The sequence below is a fragment of the Chroicocephalus ridibundus genome, chromosome 16, assembly GCF_963924245.1.
Source record: "Chroicocephalus ridibundus chromosome 16, bChrRid1.1, whole genome shotgun sequence".
NCBI lineage: Eukaryota > Metazoa > Chordata > Aves > Charadriiformes > Laridae > Chroicocephalus > Chroicocephalus ridibundus.
Window position 1 is genome coordinate 2575740 of NC_086299.1, and position 24695 is coordinate 2600434.

Sequence of the window (24695 nt, forward strand, 5' to 3'; positions counted from 1 at the left end):
CAGGCCCCGCCCCCCGCGGTGCGGCACCATCGCCCTAGTAACCCGATGCTGAGCCGGGCGCGACCACCCGCCCGGGGGGGGACGGCCTCCGACACCGCCACCACCGACACCGCCGCCGCGCCCCGCACGGATCCAGGACCGTCCCGCCGCCTTCCCGCTTCTGCCGCGCCGGGGGTGGGGGGACGATGGCACGGGCGGCGGGGTGGGGAGCGGCGGCTGCGCGGCCGTCACCCCCCCCCTGGACCGGCGGGAAGTTGGTAGGGCCCTAGAAGATGGCGTCGGGGCGCGGTGAGTGCGCGGGGGGGTCGGTCCGGCGGGCGGTGCGGGCTCGGGTGCGGGTCTCGGCGTGGGTCTCCATGCACGTGTACATATGGGCCTCTGCGTGCACATACGCGCGTAAGTGTATGGATTTGTGTGGGAGGGGCGGCCGGTGGGGCCTGGGTCCACCGGGATGGGTGGCTGGTGTCCGGCTCCCCGTCCCGGGGCGGGGGGGAAGCGGCCGTCGGGGCCGGGGGCTCCCCGTCCCGGGGGGGCTGGCGGTGTTGCCGGAGGGCCACCGGGAGGGGTGTCTCACCGTACCCTCGGGTGGCCGGTGGTCGCCCCTCTAGCCGTGCCTCTGGGCTCGGGGACGCCCCGTCGAGCTGCCCCGCGCCCACGGGACGGCCGGCGCCTCGCTCCGCGGGGCCCAGGACCCCCTTCCGCCGCGTCCCGTCGGGGTCCTCCGCCCCCGTGGCTGTGGAGCGTACCCGCAGCCCGCGTTTCCCTCTGTTTGCCAGCCGAACGCTCGCCCTAGCCCGTGCCGGGAGGGAGAGGAGACCTCCGGGGGAGCAGGATGGGCGAGTGGGAGAAGGTGTTCGTGCAGAACCTCGCCGTCCCCCCGCACGGCCAGCGCAGACGGGCTCGCCCCCCGGGCTCCACCGCTTTCCGCTGCGTCCTCAAGCACCTGGAAGGGGCTGCCCTCGCCCAGGTACGGGGGACCCGGCTCCGCGGGGGACAGCCCAGCCGTGCCTTCGCGCTGAGCCCTTGGTTTGTGCCCGCCGCCGCCCCACGGTGCCACTGGGAGCTCATAAAGGTGGAGGCTTTCGAAACAAGGTTACTTGTTTTGGGGGGAAACTAACTGTAAATCCTCGGGAAAAACACATCAGAGCTGTGTCTCAATCCTGTGTATTTTTACCTGCAAATCTGAGTTAGCGTTTAGTTAATTTTTAATTTAATTGTTGCTAACTTTTAATTTAGCTAAGCATTTTAAAATTAAAATCCCTGGGTAACACTTTAAAAGTCTGCTACCCCATTATTATATGGTTAATATTCAGTTTTCCTGCTCTTGCTTTGCTTGTTCGGCCTCTGGTTTTCAGTGAGGTTTTCCAGCAACGCACGGAGCTGTACGCAGCCATGTGCCTCATTTGGGCATTGATTGGAAAACGGGAATTATTTGTCCTCTCGTACTGAAGTGTGTTTCCTGCAGTTTGGGGCCGCTGAGCTGGCGTGTCCCTGAGCAGGACAGAATGCCGGCATCTCCCGTCCCCTTGTGCCTTGCAGGGAGCTGAGTACCAGCTGCGCCTCTCCCTCTTCGACGCCACCTACCACCACTTCTTCGGGAGGACATGGAGGAGCAGCTGGCGAGCTGCCCGTGCCACCCCACCGCGTCCGGCCAGCGTGGCTTTCAACGAGGTAGGGTGCGGGGGGCTGCGGGCAGGCCAGGGGAGTGGCCGTGCCGTCTGTGGCAAGTCCGAGAAGGGAAGGTTTTAATGCACTAAGGGAAAAGTGGAGTACTGTCTCCAGCTTTGGAGTCCTCAGCGCATAAAGGACATGGAGCTGTTGGAGCGGGGCCAGAGGAGGCCCCGGAGATGCTGGGGGGGCTGGAGCCCCTCTGCTGTGGGGACAGGCTGAGAGAGCTGGGGGGGCTCAGCCTGGAGAAGAGAAGGCTCCGCGGAGACCTTCCAGCCCCTTCCAGTCCCTAAAGGGGCTCCAGGAAAGCTGGGGAGGGACTCTGGAGCAGGGAGGGGAGCCATGGGACGAGGGGTGACAGTTTTACACTGAAAGAGGGGAGATTGAGATGAGATCTGGGGAAGAAACTCTTTGCTGTGAGGGTGGTGAGCCCCTGGCCCAGGTTGCCCAGAGCAGCTGTGGCTGCCCCATCCCTGGAGGGGTCCAAGGCCAGGTTGGCCGGGGCTTGGAGCAGCCTGGGCTGGTGGGAGGTGTCCCTGCCCAGGGCAGGGGGTGGCACTGGGTGGGCTTTGAGGTCCCTTCCAACCCAAACCGTTCTGTGATTCTATGAAAAGACGCCTTTGCTTGGGTTCAGCCTGGAGCCGCTCTCCTTTGGTGCTGGTTTCTCTGTCAGTGTGGTGGAAGCGGAGCTGGGAGAGCTCTGGGACCCCGCCATCCACACGCTGTAGCTGAGCCTTTTAAAGCAGCAAGTCCTCAGGGTGCGCAGGCTCTGGCCGTGGTCGGTCGGTCGGTCTGTCTGTCTGTTGAGCCTTCTCCGTGGCGGTGTGTTCTCCTGCACGCAGGCGGACGGCAGCAGCAGCCCCTTTTCCCTCCTGATGCTTCCCAATCCTTTGCCCAGGGTGTGCTCCAGACATTGCCCCGTTATTAAGCTTTTACGCGCAGTTTATTGGAATGGAGAAATTGAGGTTTTGGGCTGCCTCCGGGGCTGGGTGGTGGCGCGGGAGCCGCTGTGTGCCGGCTGCGGTGTTGGGAGCCGGCGGCAGAGAGCAGTGTTTCCTCACAAGAGGGGAGGAAGGGAAGGAGCAGCTGGCACAGCGCTTTTCTCCCCTTACCTGGGAACTAAACTCCCCCAAAGCCACGTTTCCATCCACCGCTGATACCGGCAAAGCGGGGTGCCCCCTTACTGGGGAGATCCCGCTGCCCTGTAGCTTGGATGACAGCTGAGATGTCAAGTTTTCTAATTAAACTTTTATTTCCACCTCCTCCAGTGCTCTGTGCCACGGATGAAATGTAGCACTGATTAGAGCCGTGCTCCTTCATTTATTTAAATCAGTAGCACTATCCGAGGGGTGCTGATGTGTGCATTTCTTCCACTGGCCGACCCCTGCTATTTTGAAGTAGGACAAAGAAAAAAAAACTATGGTAGAGAGTGCTGCAGCCAGAAAAACACGGTGCTGCTCCCCACCTCACTGCATGCTGGGAGGAGCTGCTTTTCTGAGCCCCATCCCTGTGTCTGCTGGCTTCACGGCTGTTTGGTATGCGGTCGGGAGCCGTTGGCAGGAGCTTTGGCGCGTTGGGGGACTGCCTGTGCCAGCCCGTCTGCAGTCGCTGAGTTGCGTTGCCCGTGCCCTGCAGCCTGCCCGGCATGCTCACGGCACAGCCGCAGCGCTCGGGGTCTTGCAGAGGCGACGGGATGGTCTGTGGGCCTGATGTGACCGGCCGCCGTCGCGGCTGAGTGCTGGGATCTTTTACCTCCATGATACTCCGCAGTTCAGTGTTGCAAAGAGTTCAGGCGCAATCGAGTTGTGTAAGGGGAGGAAGGAGGAAAGGCACCGCTCCTCCTGCTGGAGATGCTGCTCGAGAGCTGCCTCGTGGTGTCGCATCCGCTGCCTGCGCCGCTGCCTGCACACCTGCCAGCCCTGCCGGGGCAGGGGACGGGGTCTGCACCAATGTGGCAGCTCAAGGTGGCCCCGTCGGCAGGATTCGCCCTCGCAGGGTTTGGGGAGAAGGGCACGCTGTCGCAAACTGCTCTTGGCGTTCAGGGAGGGACCGGCGAGCTCGGTTCTACCAGGGATGCACTCTAAGGGCTCTCTGTGTCTTTGCAAGGTGAGGCATCGGTCTGCAGCCAGCGGTCATTATTTCAACGCTTTGCAATAAAAGATAATAGAATAACGATTTATTTCCCTGGGTTGATGTGGTAATGTCTCTCTCCGTTATCCCTTCCTGACAGCCTGTGATTACAGTAAACGTTTTCCTTGGGACATTGCAGTAATGAGTTTTTAATAGAAAGATTAACCTGGCTTTAAATCCTGTCCTGGGGAGGTGACCTGTGTCCTGTCCCCTCAGGCCCAGGCCACCTGTGGCAGGAGAGTTTCCAGCTCCTTTGGCCGTCCCGGTGCAGTGCTGTCTGTAACGCGGTGGGTCAGGGGTGTGTTGAAGCCCTGCTCTTACGGGGTCTGCAGCCTGCGAGTTACTCTGGAAAATGGGTGTTGGCAACGTAAGATGGGGGAAAAAAAAAAGTCAGTGGTGGTTGAGATTTAAGGATGTTGAGATTTCTGAAGTGGTGCTGGAGGCTGTTTGCCATGAGCCGCTGCCTGGAAGCTTTAGTGGATGTTCTGGTTGTGCTGCTGTCTGTCCAAATGCAACAGGTATTGCTCTGCCGCCAGCTCTGAAATGCCCTTTCTCTCTCCTTTCCCATCCCAGACCATTTATTTCCACACCTCCTTGAACCACCCCGGCATCGCTGCTGTCGTGGAAGTGGTGGTGACGGCCGGGAAGGGGGACGGGGGCTCGCAGCAACTCTCCTGCGGCTTTGGACTCATCCCCCTCTTCGGCAGCGGGCCGGAGGCGACGGACGCGGCCACTGAGGACAGAGTGTAGGTGCCCCCCTCCGGCGCGTGATGGGGCACACCGGGAATTGGGGTGGCAATGTGCATGCCTGCTTTGGGGGAGAAAGTGTGGTCCTGGGGCTGCAGAAACAAAACTAGTGCTTAGAAAGCTGGGATTCCTCACTGCTGGGGGGGCAGCGATGGGGTGGTGGGTGATGCCTGTCCTTTCCCTGAAGGACACGGCTTTTACCGCGGGTGCGGAGTAGGAAGGTGGCTTCTCACTGTTGAGCAGAGGCGTTGCGGAAGGTGAAGATGTGCTGCAGGGGGCATTTACTGACCGCTGCGCCTGTGCTCTTTGCTTCCAGGCTGAAGCTGTACCATGGGACACCACGTGCCTTACTGCACCCACGCTTCCAGGACCCCGTGGAAAGTAAGCGAGGCGTTGCATCCCGCTCCTTTCTGGGGGCCTCTCTTGTCCGAATGAGCGTGGTGTGTGTCCGGTCGATGCGATACGTGGTCTGTGCCCTGGTAGCGCTAAGTGGAGGTGCCGTACTGCCAGCTGGGAAGAGCCGGGCCGGGCAAACCCAGGTTTTGTTTTGCTCCCAGCACGTGCATTCGTGTGATTTCTTCAACAGTGGCATTGCAAAGCTGTCTCCCTGCCCCGGTTTTTGTCATTTTGGGATGTTTTTTCTTCTTCAGAGAACAAATACCTGACGGTGATGGAGAAGAGCCATCTGCAGTACTCCCTGAAGCTCCATCAGCCCCTGGAGATGATATTTCACCTCCTTCCCGAAAACCTCCTGATATCTGGGCTGCAGACTATTCCCGGCTTGCTGCCAGCACACGGAGACGCGAGTAAGGGCTCCTTCCCTTTCCTGCTGCCCGCACCGCTCCCGCTGGAGGCAGCAGGTCCCCGGGGGGGCTGCGGGCAGGGGGTCTCTGGGAGCACCGGTGGGGTCTCTGTGGTGCTGCCCCTTGGCAAGAGCATCTCCCCCCCTGCTCAGGCCGGCGGGGCTGCAGCCCTTCATCCATAGCTCAGCCTGAAAGATGTCAGAGTGGCTTTGGTCTGTTCTCCTTCTCTTAATTGCTTTGCTCCTGGGAAGCTGCTAGGGATAAGTGATGGTTGCTTTAATTACAGTCGTTCAGCGGAGCCTTAGGAGAAGCCCTTGCAGCTTGTTTGAAGTCGTTCCCCTCTGTGGTGGGGCTCGGGATCGCTGGGGGTCTGGCAGGTGCGGGGGGACGAGCCCTTGCACGCTCAGCCCTCGTTAATCTCTCCCGGTGGGCAGTAGCCTTGCTGTTCCAGCTGCTGTGATTAATATTATGTGATCTGAAGATTCAGAGGGTAAAAAGTACTCTCCGTCACGCAGCTGAATTATTCGTCAGCTTGCTGCCTGGAAAACCCCGCTGTAGCCGTTCCGGGGGTCGTGAGTGGTAATGTGAAAGCTGAGCGAGGTCCCCAAAGCAGCCGAGTGCTGGGAAGGAGAGGGGGGAGCTGCCGCCTGGCGCCGCGGGACACCTCGGCACAGCGCTGGCGGCGGCTTTGTTAAATCAGCAGACTGCAGCCATTGGCACCAAAGGCGTTGGGTGTTTCGGGGTCTCTCTTGGCCGTAAAGACGTGCGTGTGTGCCGGGGAAGCTGGGGGTTGCACACCCAACCGCCACCTCTCCCCGGTGCTGCTTTTGGCTCAGGTCCGGCTGCGGGTGCTCCTGCGTTCACAGCGATGTCCCCCCCGGCTGCAGCGTCACCTGTGGCCGCCACGTTGTCTCTTCAGGTGACTGCTTGCAGAAACCCCGGCTGATGAAGCCGGTCACCTGCTACCTGGAGAGGCTGTCGGTCCGGCTGTACCCTTCCTTGGAGGAATTTGAGGAGGAACTGCTGGACTTGCTGAACAGCGATCGCTTACTGCAGGTACCGCCGATGCGGTTACGGCGGGGGAAAGCAGAGCGCACAGGCGGTAATGGCAGCGCTTCGGGTGGAGTGGAAACATTCAGATATATGGCACTTGTGTGTCTGTTTTGCTTGGAGTCTCCGATTTTATTTTATTTTTTTCTTGCTGTGCAAGCCTTTTGCTTGCTTCACCGCTGGATGAGCACACAGGTGCTCTGGGCCGGCTTTGTTTTGAACAGCCGGACACTAACAAGCAGAATTTGGCTTTGCCCTGCCGCGGGAAATGCAAAGACAGGATGCAGTGGGTGTTGAGTACATCTCTTTAGGAACGGCAGTGCTTGGTGCGCAGTAGGGACTGCTGGCCAAGTCCTTTATTTGCTAGATTTGCACCAACTCTGCCGTAAAGACAGAAGATTTTAATATCTATCAGCTGCTTTGGGGGTGGGTCCCGTTTTTTGAGTTTCCGATGGACTACCTGAATTTTCCCGGCTGCGGGCAGCGCAGGGAGGGATGCTGTGCTGCCTGCGATGCCCGCGCTGGAAGTCTTCCCTGTCGCAGGCTAACACCGCGCCGGACGGGGACGGGGTGGCGGTTCGGGAGCGGCGGCTGCACGTTGGCGTCCACAACGGCCTGCGCTTCGTCCAGGCGCCGCAGGTGGCCGTGCTGGTGCCGGAGACGGAGGCGGCGCGGGGCAGCTGCCGGGGGCTGCCCGGCTCCAGAGACAGGTAAGGGGGAGACCCTCCACTACCTCCCTGCTGCCGCGGGTGCTGCCACAGCCGCTTCTCCATCCTGGCGCAGGGGTGCAGGTCAAGCCCTGGTCCTGAGGAGCCGCATCCACCTGAGTGAAATGGTCCCTCACCCGGCGTTCGGGGTCTGCTTCCAGCTGGAGTATGTCTTCTGCAGCGTGGGGAGAGTCGGCGGGAAGGTAGGGATGCTCCTTAGGGATGCTCCTTAGGGATGCTCCTTAGGGATGCTCCTTAGGGATGCCCTGCTCCATAACTCCCTCCTCTGCCCCCTTTCACCATCCCACACCCCCAAGAGTCTGCAGCCCCTCATCACATGGCCGTGCTGCCTAAGGAATGGCCCCATAAAGTGTCCAGGCGCCTTCTGCAGCGCGGCACAAAGTATCCTGCAAATGAGCTCACTGAATCATTTTAATTACAGGTGACTACATTTCTCCACCGTGCATATGTATATGGAGAAATGTAGCCTGCAGCAGTCCCAGAGTGTTCTGGCAAGCTGCTTTGGAGAATTTCAGCTTCTTTAAATTTAAAGACTTCTCTTCAGAATTTAGCATTTATGCTGAAAAGGAAGTCTTTTCTTTTTCTGGAAGCTGAGGTATTTCTGGGGGCTTCAGCCTGATGTTCTCTGGACCTTAAAGCCAGGAGAAGTCTCTGCATTGACTGTGGAGACCACGCTCGCTAACGCCTACTTATCAGCCATTTACGTGTATTTCAGTTTAACCTTTCCGCGGGTTAAACCCGGCTTAGCGAGCAGTTCCCAACCCTCCAGAGATCCTTCCCGTTCCAGCCTGAGCCCTGGCGGCTGAATCGATGGTGATGGGTTCATTAGGAGTCCCTAATGGTCCTGCTAAGACGCTCATTGGAAATGCAGCAAGTGTCCTCTCTCCTTGGAGCTGTCTGGAGCAAAACTGGGGGGGGGAAAAAGGATATTTATAAAGTGTGACACGCGTGCCAGGTGAAGGGGATTTGCATTGGCGGGAGGAGGAGGAGCTGAGCAGTGCCGGTGGAAATTAGGTGTTGGGTTCAACTCCTTTAAAAAGCTGAAGCCGAAGGACTGGCGGAGATTTGGGGCTGCAGACCCAGGTGTATTTGTTGGCAGGGCTGGGTGCCGGGAGCACTCCCGATTCCCCCTGTTCCCCGTGGCGCAGCCCTTGGGCAGAGCGGTTAATCCCAAAGCCGCTTGTCGAGCCGATCGCCGTGTCCTCCGTGCCATAATTAGCAGGCTGCGAGGGTGGCTGCGGGCGCTGGTAGAGACCTCTCGGTTTGCCTTTGCACCTCTCCTTCGGTTTAGGGGGAGGCTGGGGACGCACCCGGGTAAGTGGAAGCCTTGACGCTGCCCTTTCTCTCTGGGGTGGGGGGGTCAAACACACATCCCTTAATGCAGCTGCTTGAGTGAGGGCTGACAGCCCCTTGGCTGGGTGCTGGGGTCTTTGCCTCAGCCGACGTGTGCTAAAACGCAAGGGATGAAAGCCTTGTTATTTTTGGAAAGCATTATATTGCGTTTATGTATTCTGTCAGCGTTATATTATGCTGATGGATGATGTGGAGGTGTACTCCCTTGCGTAGCTTGGAGAAGGGATGAGGTAGATCCCCTGGGGCGCGGGTGGCTGGTGTCCCACAGCTGCAGCCTGCGGGGAGGGGAATAACGTCAGCGACGGGCTGGTAAATGGGGTACGTGCAAGAGAACCCAAAGAGTACGTGTGCGGGACGGGTGGTGCGGGGTTTACAGGGCGAAAGTGGGATTCACCCCAGTGTGCAGCCGTGGTTCGTGGTCAGCCTTGAGGAGGGGGATCCCGTAGGAAGGCGCCGGTTCTGCCTGCGACGCCGCTGGCAGAGGGAGGAGAAGCGAACCTGGAAACCGTGCGGGCCGGTTCAGGGCTCTTTCACTGGGAGGGTGTCACGATCCCGGGTCCCCTCCCTGGGACTGATGTGTCCCTCTCCATCAGAGAAACATTCCTGGTGCTCCCCGGAGCCTGCAGAGGGACGGGAGCAGGAAGGGGCAGTTGGGGAGGGGGGGAAATGAGTGCAAAAAGAGAAATAAGGTGCTGGGAGGTGGAATGTCTCCAGAATGGCTTGAAAGTGGAGGGGAGTACCCATGTCCATCCGGCAGCGCCCGCTCCCCCGTCCCGGTGACGAGGCGGGGGGTGCCCGGCGCTGAGCGTCCCCCCCTCGCTCCCCCAGGCCCTGCCCGGCGGCGAGGCGGCCGACATGCGCTCGGTGCGCTGGGCGCTGTGGAGCCCCGTCCCGGGCGCCGGTGAGGCCGAGGTGGTCCTGCCCCTGCGCGGTGGCGCCTGCCGCGGCCCCTGCCAAACCCTGGTCTACCGGACCCCACCGAGCGGCAGGAGCTCCCGCCAGGTAAGGGCCGGCTGCTGCGCTGCACGTGCACAGGGATGCTGCCGGTGCTTGGATGGGGGTGCCGTTAGAGGGGCTCTTTGCCAAAACTTTAGGTGCCAGGGGAGGGGGAAGCTCTGCGGATCCCCGAGTGAATGAGGAGGCTTGGGAAGAGGAGGGTGAGAGCCCCCTGCCATCGAGCATCTGCGCTGATAGATATCGCTCTGTCCTGCGCTGCTTGACTTCAGTGTCTACAAATGTGCGGGCTGAGCTACCGTGAAACCGGTCCAACCCCATTAGTTATTGCGATATTCCTGGGAGGCCACCGTGCCCTGAGCCGGCTTGTTCTGAGAGATGCACACGCACACGATAAAGACCTCGCTCCCAGGTTCATCAGCAAGAGGAGGTCAGGGCTGGGGCGAAGGACTCACCAGGGGGTGGCCAAAATGTGGAGCGAAGCCGGCTGGGTGGCTCTGCAGGGGAGGGTGGGCAGGGGCTGTCTCCAGAACTTCCTCAGTGAGATCTTCAGCTGGGTGGCGGTGGCCGGTCTCTGTGTGTCTGCGCAAGGACAGAGGCATTTGGTCAGACACTAAGGTACAGCCCCTTGCCAGCTCTGCCTCCAGCTTGCACCACCGTTTCTCCGGCTGCGGGGCAAGGGAATGGTCTCTCGGAGGAGCGAGGGAGGCTGCGGGTAGCACGCTGTCTAAAACTACTTCGTTTCCAATTTCAGGGGGAGCACGCGGAGTCTGGGACCGTCCAATTCCATGTTTCTACTGGTTCGGAAGAACATCTTGTAACTGCTGCAGAGATCCTACGTAAAGACAGGGACAAGTCGGAGAAGCCTCCTACGCCACCGCTGAGTGAGTGTTTTCCAGATCACTGACATTTAAAATATAGAGTGTGGCACTGGTGTCTGCTCAGGAGAAAAAACACGACTTCACCGAGTCTCAGTGAGCCGGTTTATGAATTACCGGAGCGAACCAAGTTTCCGTCGAGTTGAATTCAGCTCTCAGTTTTTAACTTGCGAAATTCCCCAGCGATAGTAGCGCTGAGCCACGTGCAGAATCCCGGGGTATCTCCAGCACGGCACCGGCCCGATCCCGTTTTGGGTCATTCTGACGGCGTTTGGGCTCCTGTGCTCGACACCCCGAAGAGCCGGACGGGCGCAGCGGCCGCTCCAGCAGCACACTGCTCCCTGCCAGCGCCGCTGCTCATCTCTCCGCATCCCTCCCGATGTGAGGAGAGGAGAGATGTCAATTATAGGCTGAGGGGAAAAAAAATAATAATCTCATTGTGCTGCCGCTCGGGGAGTGTGATAGCAGCGCAGTTCGATCGGCGTGCACGGTGCCGAGCTGGGGAAAACCAGGCTGTGTGTGTGTGTGTGCGTTTGCATCCATCCATCTCTAGTGCAGGGTGCCAGGTCGGGGTTTTGGTGCCCGTCTGCTCCTTGCGTTGGAGGTGGAAAGAAAACCGATGTTGGCTTGGACTTAGGCAGGGAGTCGAGCCGCTGTCCCGGGCTCCTGGAAATCCTCTCCGGCTTGTTTCTGTCTGATCCCACTTCTGCGATCGGTGGGAGCAAATTCTGCTTTCCCCTGCAGCGTCGCTCCGGTTCCCATGCGGGTCTCGGTGCGATGCTCCAGGTACCCGACGGTGTTTAAACAAGTTTTATGAGCGTATCCAGCTGCTCTGGCGAGTCGGTAGCTGCCAGCCCCGATGCCCGGTGCGGTGGGCGCCTGTTCCCGCGCCGGCTCCGGTGCTGCTGTGCCTTCCACGAGATGGCAGTGGCACCATGGCTGTGCCGCAGCCAGCCCCGGCTCTGCCGGCGGGGAGCCGGTTTGCCGGCCTGCGGGGCTTTCGAGCAGAGGTCTTCAGGGGTGACACGGAGGGGTCTGGCGGTGTGGGGGCTGCGCTGGGTGAGGCTCTGCTCAGCATGGCTGCTAGAACCTTCCTGGCGCTGCCTGAGAGGTTTTCCTGGACGCCCTTCAGCTGGCGGGGGCCGGGGCACTGAGGGGCTGTGGTGCGGCGAAGGAGAAGGGAGCGTGCACCGACGGCGAGCTTCCAGCCCGGTGCTGGGCTGGCGCGCTCCGGCTTGGGGAGAGCAGCCAGGGGTGCCGGCGGGGTGCCCAGCGAGGGGAGACACCCCGGCAGGGTTTCAGGGAATGAGCGGCATGGCTCTGGGGGGGCTGGCGGCATTGGGGGAGCTCAGGAAGCGCAGGGATTCTTGGAGCCATGCCGTGAGGTGAGCGGCCACAGTGAGAGCCAGCCCGCACCCCGAGCCGCTGAGGAGAGCGTTGGGTTAAATTCTTGTAGAGCTCCTTTGGAAAACGAGCCACCATCTGGGCCTTTTGGTCGGGGGTGGGGGGAGCCGAGCACATCTTCTGTCAGCTCAGTGGCCGGTGGTGCCGATGGACATCCATCGTCTCCTCAGCAGTGGCCAAAGCCCTCCTACCTGAAAGCAAACGGTGTTTTAGACGGAAGGGAGCCAGGGTGGCTTCCTTGGCACAGCAGCCAGCATGACGTAGCTGGAATATACGTGGCGGTGGAAGCAAAATAAGGTCTCGGCATCACGTGGATGCAGAGCTGGAACATCTGTGCCCTTGGTCTGCTCCGAGGGACCCGCAGCTCAGCGAGCTCAGCTGTGCCGGCGCGCCAGCCGAGCAGCCAAATATAAACACGATAAAGCTCGTACAGTTTCGGGGCACGAATGTGCGAACAGATGAAGGGAATGACAAGAAATAACGGAGGAGCGAAGAAAACCTTAAGTATCCTAAAACTTTCACGTCTCATTAAGCATCCCACTTAAGCAGCGCCTCGTGGCCGCGGGGGAACCGCGGCACTGTCTGGGGATGGAGGAGCTGCCTTTTACGGCAGAGTTAGCCTAATTCCTGGTAAAATAATGGATGGAGCTGGAGATGGGCTGCATCTCACCCCCCTCAGGCAACAGTCTTATTGGAAAAATAAGTCAAATAAGTGGTCGAGGGATGTTAAGGCAGCTCCATAAGCTGGTCCTACCCCCAAAAGTGAAAGGGATGGCGGGAGGTTGGAGGGGGCTCCATGGCAGAGGGTGGGTGGGTGATGGCTCCGGTAGAGCATCTCTCCTGTCCCTCTCCGCAGGTCCCCCGGTCCCGCTGCGAACGGCGGCCTCCCCGAGGGGGCCAGGGGTAAGTGCCGTGTGCGCCGGTGGATGCGGGTGGTGGGCAGCGGCGTTCCCGAGGGTGCTCTCGGTCCCGTCCTCTCCCGGTTTTCTGGCTGCTGTGTCCGAGAGGCACCGAGCGTCCTGCTCAAATCCACCTCCTCCGGGGCAGCAACACAGATCCTGCCTGTAACGTGCTGGGCAAGATTCCCTCAGCAATTTTAACACCCCAAATGTATTTGTAAGGGCCGTTCTGGTTTTTGACAGCCCAGATTTGCTGGGTGCTATTGTCCCCAGTATGTGCTGACAGTGACGCATGGCTTCTTCATGCGGAGCCACTGGGATTTAAGGAGAGCTATGAATACAGAGATCCCTCTTTATGCTTCTTTTTTATATCTTGATGCAGGGATCAATGCACACAAATATTTTTGATGAAATAAAATGCTTCATAAGGCCGCATTAAGCGGTTTGAGCTTCCTGCTGCGTTTTCTCATTCCTCCCCTTGCGGGGGGAGCGCAGCAGCCGAATAGGAGGCAGAGGTGGGAACTCACGGGGTTCCTCGGGGGGCTGCGGGGGCTCACGCTCGCCGCTCTCCCGCCAGCTCTCGGTGTCCCAGCTGTCGGTCCCGCCACGGGGCAGGGGACAGTCCCCGGTGCCACACGGCCACAGCCCTCGGCAGGACGGGGGGATCACTCATCTGGAGGCCGCCCTCGGCTCACCGGACCCGGAGCCCTGCGCCGACAGCGACCAGCTGCGGGCGCTGCCCTTCGCCCCTCTGCAGGTGCCCATCGCCGCCGTGGGGCTGCAGGCAGGCAGGTGATGCTCGGCTGCCCTTCCCCGGGCTCCTGCCTCCCCCGCGGCCGCCTCCACACGGCTCACCCCCTTTTCCCCATCAGTTCCCGCACACAGCTTTCCCGCGCCTCCCTGGCGCGCCTGCACGCCGCCGGCTTCCCCCAGATCCTGGACCACAACCAGGAGCCGGTGGAAATCTCGGAGCCAACGGATCCGGCGAGTTTCAGCCTGCGGCTGGAGGAAGCCGACCCTCTGCAAGGCAACGAAATCATCCTGCAGTTCCTGGCTTTTGGCAGGTGGGATGGCAGCTCTTCGTGGTGCCTTCTGCAGGCAGATCCCGGGGTCTCCTGGGGGAGGGTCCTTTCCCAAATTCCCCCCCAACCCACTTCCCTGCTCGAGTGGGAGAAGTCCTGGCAAGGGTGCCGCTTCTTCCAGCCCCTGCCGTGAACAGTTTTACAATGGTGCTCTTGTCCTTTCCGGGCACCCTTAAATCGTATTCCAATTTTTTTTGTTGTATCCATTAGCCACAGTGTGATGTAAAAGCTAATTAATGCAGGGTTTCTCCATAAATGCATATGGAGTGGGGAAAGCTGGCACCCGTGGGGGTGGCTTTGGCTGGAGAAGCCCCACTTGTGTTTTTTTCCGTGGATGGCAGTGTGCGAAGGTAAAACGCGGCCTTTGCTGGGCTCCTCCATATGGTGGGAGACAGCTGGAATTATGAAGTTTTTTGGAAAGCCAAGGCAAACCATATGCCTGCTGTCTTCAGAGAAGTCCAAATACTTGTGATGCTGCCGATCTTCTCTTGTTCTTCTGCCTCTTGGTGCGTGCCAAGCGCACGAGGAGCTCGGGGTGGGGAGGCAGCGCCGTGCCGTGAGCTCATCCAAACCCCGCTCTCTCCCTCAAGGGATGCCTGGGACAGCGCGGAGGGGACGTGGCCGAGGACCATCTTCCTCACCTTCCAGTTCTACCGCTTCCCACCGGTCACCACGCCGCGGCTGCAGCTGGTCAGCGCGGACACGGGGCCGGCGGCCGGAGCGGCTGTGCCAGCGCAGCTCCTCGTCCGGGTGAACAAGGATGGAACCCTCGGCACTGGTAAGCTCTGGTTTTAGCATCCTCGTGTGGCTGCTCCTCTTCCATCAGTCAGGTCTGGGCTTGCCTCTGGGCTGAGGAACGGGCCAGTGTCTGCTTTAATAGCAAACCTCCGCTAGTTTGTGTGGTATATAATGAAAAACGTCCAAGACGCCCAACTCTTGAAGTAAAACACTGGTAAGTGTTGGTGGCACGGTTTGCACGTCGAGGCTGCCGGCTCCTGCTGCAGCTAAAGCGCCTCTGAAGAGAAAGGCGAGACGTGCGAGCGCAGCGCCTGGAGAGAGCGGCTCTGACCCTCCTCGCTGGGCGCTTCGCTTTGTTTCTTTCTCTGTCTTATCAAATTCTGGTCCCAAGAGACACCGAGCACTTGTGGTTGATGAAGCTCCTCTTCCATGTGGAGCTGTTAATGGAAACGAGAGGAGGATCCGTACAGACGGAGTGTTTCTGTGGGAGGCTGCCAGTCCTGGGGGGACTCGGACCTTACTAATTGACCGCTGGGTTCATTAAGTGGAGGAGCGTGGGTGTCCGAGCAGGCAGGCTTCTCTGGAGCAGAAGTGTCGCGGTGTCGGTGGGAGCTCCATTTCCACGAGGGTGCCGTGTGTCTCGCAGGACCCCCAGGCTTGCAGCTGAAGTACATGGTGGATCCCGCTTTCCTGCGAGCCGGGGAGCAGCGCTGGTTTGTGCGGTACCTGGCCGAGCACAGCCTCCAGATTGACGTCTGGGACGGGGACTCCCTGCTTCTTGTTGGGTCCGCTGCCCTTAAACTGGAGGTATGGGCTAAATTGAAGGTCTTTTCCCTCAAGCCCTCAGGTCTGCTAAGGAAGGAGACCCCCGCTTAGCGTGCAGGAGTGTTGAGGAAGAGCCTGGCTGTTCCTTTGGTCCCGTGTCGAGATGCTGTTGTATTACCCGCGCGTTTTTAGCAATCGAGTTGCTGTCGGCCCCTCTGCGTCAGCCCGACAAGCCCCTAATCACGGGATTTGTCGTCTTCTCCTCAAAAGTGATGGCAAAGCGTTAACTTCTTTCCACTTTCCTAGAACTCCTGCAGTGTTCTAGGGCTGAACCCCCCAGACCTAGGGCACCCAGAGGCATCCTTACCCAGACCCCTTACCCCCCCAGACCGTACTCCCCTGTAACTCGTTACCCCTCCCCAGTCCCTGCTGCGCCAGGGCCGGGCGGCCGTCAGGACCCACCACGAGCTGGAGGTGGCCACGACAGAGTACGAGCCGGACGTAACGGTGATGGGCCGGGAGGCGCTGCGGCACGGTGCCCTGCGGCCCCTTGGCGTCCGCGTGGCCGTGAGGGGCCGCCTCCATCTCTGCCTGGCCAACATCGGTAAGAGCCCGCTGGCCAAAAGGCTTGCGTGCAGGGACGGCGCCGTGCGGTTCGGTGCTAGCAACGGCGCGGGGCTGCAGGAGAGACCGGGCAGCACGCACAGGGCTGTACCTGAAGGAAAAGCACGCTTGTAAGAACGTTATTCTTCCCAGAACCTGCTGGGTGCTTCGGTTTTATATATTTAATTTCCCGTCCTATAAATGTGCAGTGACTCCAGGTTTTAAAATCTTATCTTCAGAAGAAAGATTAGCTCCATTATAAGATATCTTAAATCGTCGCTTCCGTACTTTGCCTGCAAAGGGACGATAAGCTCCTGGGAAGGAGAATCTGAGACTCACAACCTGGGGAGAGGTTTAACTCGTGCCCCGCGAGAGGGGAGAGAGGAAGCGGAGACGCTGCACCAGGACAACACCTGCCCTTTGATAGTTTTTTGTTTTCTTTCCCCCCTCCCCCCCCTTTTTAAATTTCAAAATACTGTGGTTAAAACTAGTATTGAAAAGCTTGGCGCCCTTGCCCGAAGGACGGGGAGGGGATTTCTAGTTTGAGTGAATACCGACGGGTTTACAGCCCCGTTGGGCGCCGCGGGGCACGGCCTTTGTGGGAGCAGGGATGGAGACGCGGCGGCGCACGGCTGTGCCGGCGGCAGCACCGCAGCCCGGGGAAATGAAATGAAATGTAAACTAGAGCTGGTCAGGGGCTCAGGCGGTGAATCGCTCGGGATGGTGCTGCGCTTTTGATGGGGCTCCGGGTGGGCGGCTGTATGGTGGCAACAGCGCCAGGCTCTGGAGGGGATGCTGCGGAGCATCGTTACCAACCAGATATTTGCTCCTGCTCCTTTAAAGTGTCTGCGAAGAGCTGCAGTGGGGATAAAAATTTTCAGTAGACTTTATAACGATGAAAACCAGATAGTTTCTGCTCACCCCTGTCTCCGTTCCTGGCAGGGCACCCGTGTGAGGAGATGCCAGGGCAGCTGCCGTCCCCGCTGCCATCCCGCTCCCGCCTTGGGCCTGTGCCGGACGGTGCCGGCAGCGTGCTGGCTGGCAGCTGGCTGCCCATCAACGCCGCCGCTGGTGAGTCCTGCCGGGATGGGGCTTGGCCTGTCCCTCCGCCTGGGTTTGGGTTGGCAGGGTCTGCACCGGTCTCTGCCGCCGCGGTGCTGGTGCTGAGCCCCTGGCTGTGGGGTGGCCGCCCCTTCCTGGCCCCGTGGGGACCCTCGGGGCCGTGGTAATGGGGGTGCCCCACCGGTGCCATGGTGTGTCCCTGCAGGCAGGCGGGTGTCGCGGGCACGGAGGCTGGCTGAGGTGGACGGTGAGCTGGCTGCCGTGCTGTGCAGCCGCCGGCCAGAGGCCAGGCTGGCCCCCCCGGCCCCCCCCAGCGAGGCCACGGCTGCCCGCCGGCGCAAGCTGCGGCGCATGGCGTTGGTGCGGCAGCAGGAGGACGCCGGCGGTGGGAGGACGCCCCAGCTCTCGGTGAGGAGAGGGGTGCCAGGGGCTGGGGTTGCTGCGGTGGCTCCGGCTTACGGTCCCCCTGCTCCCGGCAGGGCTGGCACGAGCAGCGTGCCCGGCACGTGCGGGACCTGCAGATCATCGACGCCTACCGGGAGCACGTCAAGGGTGAGAGCATCTCCCGGGTGCTCAGCCAGGCCATCACTGCCACCCACACTGTCCACGCCGTGCTGGGGACGGCCGAGTTCTTTGAGTTCACCCTGAAGAACCCCTACGGCGTCCAGCACACCGTGACCATCGACATCGACCACCCCGAGCTCAGGTGGGGGCCGAAGTGGGGTCTCCCTTGTATGTGCAGGGAGATGGTGGGGTGGCACCGGCTCCCGACCAGTCCTCACCAGCGTCTCCTCCACCCGCTCCCCCAGTGTCATACTGGACCCGAGGGAGTGGCGCCACTTCAAGGAGCTGACCAAGAGTGTTACCCCAGTGGAGGAGGAGATGTTCCACCTCCGTGACGACCTCAGGCCCCAGGTCTACCTGCGCCCCAACGAGACCGTCCGCATCCCCTTCAAATACCAGACCTTCTCTGCGGACCCCGCGGTTGTTGCGGCACAGGTGTGTGCGGGCCCCCGTTTTGAGCTGTTCCCTGTAGGAAGCGTTTCCCTCAGCTCTTTGCCTACGTAGGGCAGGGTGATGTGGCCTCAGGGAGCTCTGTGCACCCATCGCCATGCTGCATCCCAAAGCAACCTGCTCTTGCCCCCCGCAGGGGCCGGCTGGGCTGGGCGCCGGTGCCGACATGGTTGCCAGCTCCCTGGGGAAGAGCGGGGCCGGGCGGACGAAGCACATCCAGGTGAGGGAGCCGTAAAAATGCCGCCCAAGTGGCCGCACGGGAGGAGAAGCATCACTCCTGCAAAACTCCGTCCCTCTCCCCCTGGCCCCCGGGACAGGTCTCCTTCCAGGTGAGCGGGGGGAAGCCCATCGCGCTCCTGCGGGTGAAGGTGGAGCCGCAGCCCCACGTGGTGGACCAGACGTTCCGCTTCTACCACCCGGAGCTCACCTTCCTGAAGAAGACCATTCGGCTGCCCCCCTGGCACACCCTCCCCGGTGAGCCCACGGTGTGCCCGGCGGGGGATCGGGCTCTTCCTCGTTAAACACCACCTGCGGTTCACAGGGGCCTTCCTGGAGGTGCAGCAGCGCCCAGAGAGCACAGCTCTGCCTCCGCACCCGCTCACAGCCCTGGGCCCCGCGCTTGCACTTCATCCGCCTGCCTGCGTTAATTTTACACTGAATTCCCTGCACCAGTATGCCCGCGTGCTTTGCTGGTAGCCCAGCATAAGGGTCCGCGGCTGCGTGGGGTGCAGGGGGCCAAGCGCAAACAGAGAAAACGCTGAATACAGTTTCATCTTGGTCTCTCCTCCGCAGGTGCGCCGGTGGGGATGCCGGGGGGGGAGCCCGAGATGTTCGTTCGCTGCAGTGACCCTGACATCATTTGCGAAACCAAAAATATGGTAACGGTTGCGCTTCGGCATCCGTCTGTCCTTTGTGTCCTTCTGCTGTGGGTTGTTTTTGTCGGCAGAGACGTGCCTTGCACCCACGGAGCGTCCCCATTTATCAGCCCGTGGCAGCAAAACGCTGGTGGTGATGAAGCCGGAATTGCCCTTTATTCCCAATTAAAAGGAGACGCATTGTTTCTGCGGTTGAAGCCGAATGTTGCACCTTATCGCATTGTGCAGCAGCCTGTACTCGCTTGTTCTGTTCGGCAAATACCAGATGATTAAGACGCTGGGGAAAAGCAGCCTTTTGTCGGGCGGGGGGATAGACCTTCCCTTGGCAGAGCATCTCCGCGGGGCGACGCCGGGGCGCTGGGGACGGGCCAGGCTGAGGCGGTCTCTGGGCCGAGCCGAGCCCTTGCGCTGCGTTCTTCCCGGTGCCCAGCCCGGGTTTGCTGGGCTCGCTTTGCGATGGGCAGGTAGAAAGGAAAAATAAACTTGGGCACATGCGTGCGGATGGCAACGAAGGGTAGTTGCTAATTGCCATTGCAGGAACGTGTTAGTATGGTAATTGGATTACAGCTTGTTAGAAAACTTGGGGAAAATTTGCCAAAATTTGATTACAGATGCAGACCTGGAATGCGATAGTCATTTGTATCCTCTTTTTGTAATTAAAAATACTGGCAGAGCTCAGCCAAGCTGTATAATAACTTAATAACATAGTTTAACTAGATGCCGAAAGCATCTGCTTTTGTAAGTGGGTTGGTGGCGGGTTTTTCCGTTAATGGGAAGCAAACCCTGGAGTCCTCATTAGCGGGTTTGATCTGGAGGTGAACTGTTGGAACGATGCTCTACTTTCTGACGCAGGGGCCCGGGGAGCCGCAGGACATCTTCTTAAAAGTAGCCGGAGGACCAAGCCCGCAGATCAAAAAGTTCTTTGTTGCTATTTATATGTAAGTAGGGGGACCCCAAAAAAGCGAGAAGCACTGACCCTGGGTGCGTGGGGGGGCAGGAGGGGGGTCTGTGCCGCCCTTTCCTTGCTCGTGGCCTCCTGAGTGTGGCCGGCATCGCTGGGCAGCAGAAAGGCGGGCAGGAGCCTTCCCAAAATGTTCACAGCTCAGGGTTTTACGTCGCTCTCTTTTCCTCTAAGTAATCCCTGGCCGGAGCATCCCTGGCGCGCGGGCTAATGCCTCCTGAGCCAGCCGGGTGCTCTCTGCGCTGTGGGAACGGGTGGGACGGAAACGGGCTCCTTGGCAGGAGCTGTGGCCGAGCCCCGTCCGTCCGTCTGTGCCGCAGGGACGCCTGGCTGGCGGCGCCCGCCCGCATCTGGCAGTTCTACCTGCACTCGCTGCAGCGCCTGGACGTCAGCTGCACGGCCGGGCAGCTCGCCCGCCTCTCCCTGCTGCTGCGGGGCACCCCGGCCCCACGCAGGGTGCGGGTGTTCACCTCCCACCCCCAGGAGCTGCAGGTAACCCCCCCCCCACACACACACCCCATCCCCAGCGGGCGCGGGGCTGCCCAGGGCATTCACACTGCGCCGGGTGGGGGGGTGGCCTGGACCAGCCCCGGGAAAGGCAGCCCACTCGGAATTATGAACGATTTACTGCTGTAAAGTGTTTGGGATAATTATCTTTTGATTAGAGCTGTCATGTGTAGGATCATCGGCACGAAACCCCGGAGGGCAAATTATCTGCGTTAATGAGACCATCTGAAGACTAACAATTTCTTTAGAGTTCGTTTGGCCGTAATTGCGAGTGTGAATAATAAAAGGCACAAAAACTCCATTGCTGGCCCATAAACAAAAGCAAAAAGTCTCCCCTGGTGAAGCCTGCGAGGGGGGGAGTCCCCGGGCTGGGGGGGCTGGCTGTCCCCAAGCAGCTCCGACCCTTCCCGACACGCAGCCAGTCCTGGGGCACTCCCGTAGGTGGGATTCAATAGCGGGGGCAGAGCTGCGCGGGTTTTTAGGAGCAATTGGGTCTAGTTTACACTCCACGCTGGGTGTCGTGGGGGTGTGATGGGCCACTGCAGGCGGCTGCATCTCCCGGTGTTATTTTTCCGCAGGTGGATCCGGACGGCGCCTTCCTTCTCCCCGCCAACGGCATCCAGGAGCTGTATGTGGGCGTGCGGCCCCGGCGGGCTGGCAGCAGGTTCATCTACCTCAACCTGGTGGACGTGGAGTCCCACCAGCTGGTGTCCTCCTGGCTGCTCTGCCTGTCCTGCAGGCAGCCCCTCATCTCCAAGGTACGGCAGCTCTCATGCCGGGAAAATGCGGTGACGGACCGGTGGTTGCTCTCTGGCCACTAACCTGTCTCCTGCTGTCTCCAGGAGGCTGTCTCCTGCTTCTTCCTTCTTTATGCCTATGGGGTTTTTGACACTTGCCCCCCTGAGCACACATTTGGCCCGCTGGTGCTCGAATAATCTCACTGAAGACCACGGTGAGGTGTCTCTCAGGCTGTTCCGAAGGCAGTCCCATGCTGAGGAGTGCCCACTCGGGAGTATTCTCGGTTGTGAAATTAAAGCTGCAGCATGCTGCTTTCGATTAGCACGGTGCTGGCGGAGGCCTTGCCTCAAAGATAGAAAATTAGATTTCCTGGCTAATGTGTTCCTTTTAAAAAATGTTTTCCCAAACTCTCGGTACCGAGGGAAGTTCAGATCAGCGTTTAAACCGATGCCCCAGCGTCCTGCCAAGTGCCAGCCCACCTCCCGGTGCCGCGGGGCGTTATCTGAGCGAGCGTCACGGCTCTCCCGGTGGATGTCCGTTAATTAGCTGGAGAATGAGCTGGCCGGGGCCAGCTGCTCCCCTGGCCCTTTGTTGTTCGGGCTCGTAATTACTTCTGCGAAGGCGCCAGTGCCAGCGGCAGCACGAGGAGGACGCTTTCACTCACGGGTGGTTTCTGTATGCAGAGACCAATGTAAGGTGTAGCAGGAGGGGACATAAGGCAATGTGTCCTCCAGAACGTCCCCTGTGGTGCATCCATGCAGGAGGCAATTCCCCGTAGTACATTTAGGGGAGAGCCTGTTCTTCCCTCTGTCCCCCTCCCGCTGTCTGTGCCACCTCTGCCATGGCTTGTGCTCGACCCGCAGGCGTTTGAGATCTCGCTGCCGGCGGGAGGCGGGAGAGGCTGCAACAAGCGCATCACCTACACCAACCCCTACCCCTCGCCCAGGCTCTACTTCTTGTGCACCAACCGCCCCGACCTCCTGCAGTTCAAGGAGGATTCCTTCGAGGTATGTCCTCCTGCCGCCAGGACCCCTTTGCCGGACCCCCGTCCTCATCTGGCTGGACCGCGCGATGCGTGGAGTGATGCAGGGCAGATGCAGGGCATGGTCCTCGGTGGATGCAGGGCAGATGCAGGGCATGGTCCTCGGTGGATGCAGGACGCGATGCTGGGTGGATGCAGGGCATGGTGCGATGCTGGGCGGATGCAGGGCATGGTCCTCAGTGGATGCAGGACGCGATGCTGGGCGGATGCAGGGCATGGTCCTCAGTGGATGCAGGACGCGATGCTGGGCGGATGCAGGGCATGGTCCTCAGTGGATGCAGGGCATGGCGCGATGCTGGGCGGATGCAGGGCATGGCGCGATGCTGGGCGGATGCAGGGCATGGTCCTCGGTGGATGCAGGGCATGGTGCGATGCTGGGCGGATGCAGGGCTTGGTCCTCGGTGGATGCAGGGCATGGTGCGATGCTGGGCGGATGCAGGGCGCGGTCCTCGGTGGATGCAGGGCATGGCGCGATGCTGGGCGGATGCAGGGCGTGATGCTGGGCGGATGCAGGGCATGGTCCTCGGTGGATGCAGGGCATGGTGCGATGCTGGGCGGATGCAGGGCATGGTCCTCGGTGGATGCAGGGCATGGTGCGATGCTGGGCGGATGCAGGGCTTGGTCCTCGGTGGATGCAGGGCATGGTGCGATGCTGGGCGGATGCAGGGCATGGTCCTCAGCGGATGCAGGGCGCGATGCTGGGCGGATGCAGGGCATGGTCCTCAGCAGATGCAGGGCGCGATGCTGGGCGGATGCAGGGCATGGTCCTCAGCAGATGCAGGGCGCGATGCTGGGCAGATGCAGGGCATGGTGCGATGCTGGGTGGATGCAGGGCGCGATGCTGGGCGGATGCAGGTCATGGTCCTCGGTGGATGCAGGATGCGATGCTGGGCAGATGCAGGGCTTGCTGCTGCAGGAGGCTGGCCTGGGAAGGTTGGGCACATCGCGGGGTCCACACCGTGTCCTGCCACCTCTCCTCCCGCCCCTTCTCCCGCAGGTGGCCGGCGGCGAGGTGTACACCATCGGCTTGCGCTTTGCCCCGAGCCAGAGCGTGGGCGAGGAGGAGATCCTCATTCACATCAACGACCACGAGGACAAGAACGAGGAGACCTTCTGTGTGAAGGTCCTCTACCAGTGAGGCCGCGGCAGAGCAGCAGGTCCTGTGCTGCCCGTCGGCGCCGCCTCAGGGACACACGCATCTGAACTTTCTCTGAATTCTCCTCAGCCGCGTTGTTTGCAGGCGGGGGGTCGCGAGCTTGGTCCCCTCGTAGTCACATCCCCGGGCATTGCCGTGAGCGCCGGTGGTGCCACGCAGCTCTGGCTGCTCAAATCGGGGAGGGCCAATGTGTTTGCTACCACCCGGGATGTCTTTATTTTTGTTACTATATCTTGGGCACGTTGGAATCTTTTTTTAACTTAAAGATTGCAGATTTGATTCTGCATGATGTTTTTAAAGTATTTTACACTCTAAACTGAGTTTTTTGCACACACCCAGGCAGTTTTGTGGGATTTTATTTTAATACTTTTTACTCATCCTTGATCAATTAAACTTGCTGTGCAGAGCTGGCAGCATGTGGCAGCACTTTCTTCCGTGGAAACCCTTGGAGTCCCCGTCCCGTGGGGGGGAGCGCTGGGTGCCGTCAGTTCCGTGGTGGGGAGCGCTGGTGTCCCCTGTGTCACCCCAAGTCTCCTGGAGCATCCCCGGGGTCTGTGTGGGAGCAGGGACTGCGGAGGGGAAGGAGGGGAAGAATCGAGTGGGTGACACTTTATTTGAAGTGGGGGCTCAGGGATGATGGTCCCGTCCCAGTGCGTTGTGGTCTTGTACTAAAAGGCTCCCCCCATTCCTCACCAGTTTGTAGCCCGTCTGTCACCGGGATGCCATTAGGTTTGCTGTGTGAAGGGGGGGAAAAACCAAAAGAGGTGAGGAAAAAGGCAGCTGAGGCGGGCAAGGGCCGAGGGGGGGGTCTCCTGTAGGGGTGGCTGTGGGGGTTTGTGCTCCTCTGCCACGGCGGGCAGAGGCCCAGTGGGCAGCCCACCCCCCCCAGCGATGTGTCGCTCCCTGAGCACTGTGTCGCTTCTCTTCCCGCGTCCGAGGCGGGGGCATTAGTCACCCCGCCGAAGTCGTGTGCCGGGTTCCTCTGCCTCCCTCGGACTGATCGCAAACGACAGCTAATATTTTCAGAATGATTACGCTGTCTGCAGCCCAGAGAGGCCCCGAAGTCGGGTTATTAAAGTAGATTAGCTGAATAATTTTCATTACGTTTTCGTGCAACGGTATTTCTTGGAGGCTTATTGAATGAGCTGGTGCCGTACCCTCGGCGGCGGAGGCGGCTCCAGTGCCAGGCCTTCGCGCCCGCCGGTGAGTGATGTGCCAGGGCTGCGGGGACCGGAGCTGAGCTGGCACTTGCAGCCGCGCTGCCAGGAATGTGACCGTAAGGAGCGGGCAGGGTCCTGCCTGTCCCCCCCGCAACTCCCCACTGTGCCACGGCTCCCACCCGGAATCCACACAACGGGCGAGGCCGTGAAGAAAAGTCAAAAAAGACTTTTTCCATTAGGAAATGGAGGTGTTTTGTGTCCCGGCTCCTCTGTGAGGGACCTGGAATACCCCCGGCCTCTCCTTTGCGGTGCTGCCCGTGGCCAGGAGGAAGGGATGGCAATTAAAGCCTCCGAGAGCACCGGTTTAAGGAACCGGAG

At 60.3% G+C, this 24695-nt stretch overlaps 1 protein-coding gene across 3 annotated transcripts; it reads left to right on the forward strand.

Moving 5' to 3' along the window:
• The first annotated feature begins 92 nt into the window (after positions 1–92).
• On the forward strand, positions 93–23568 carry NPHP4 (nephrocystin 4). 3 transcript variants are annotated; one of them, XM_063353879.1, is made up of 29 exons: positions 93–288; positions 777–967; positions 1540–1671; positions 4372–4544; positions 4862–4926; positions 5196–5351; positions 6268–6404; positions 6942–7108; positions 7182–7308; positions 9308–9481; positions 10188–10317; positions 12572–12618; positions 13192–13406; positions 13487–13678; positions 14287–14474; positions 15081–15241; positions 15623–15803; positions 16745–16873; positions 17070–17272; positions 17344–17570; positions 17674–17863; positions 18015–18098; positions 18196–18352; positions 18671–18756; positions 19606–19691; positions 20035–20206; positions 20800–20979; positions 21823–21966; positions 22999–23568. In XM_063353879.1, exons 2-29 carry the CDS (start codon positions 833–835, stop codon positions 23137–23139), a joined length of 4179 nt encoding a protein of 1392 aa, XP_063209949.1. In that variant the 5' UTR covers positions 93–288; positions 777–832; the 3' UTR covers positions 23140–23568. The 3 variants fall into 3 exon arrangements, with proteins under 3 accessions (XP_063209949.1, XP_063209950.1, XP_063209951.1); XM_063353880.1 differs by having other exon boundaries at positions 278–396; XM_063353881.1 differs by lacking the exons at positions 93–288; positions 777–967; positions 1540–1671; positions 4372–4544; positions 4862–4926 and having other exon boundaries at positions 5222–5351; positions 6185–6404.
• Positions 23569–24695: the final 1127 nt, after the last annotated feature.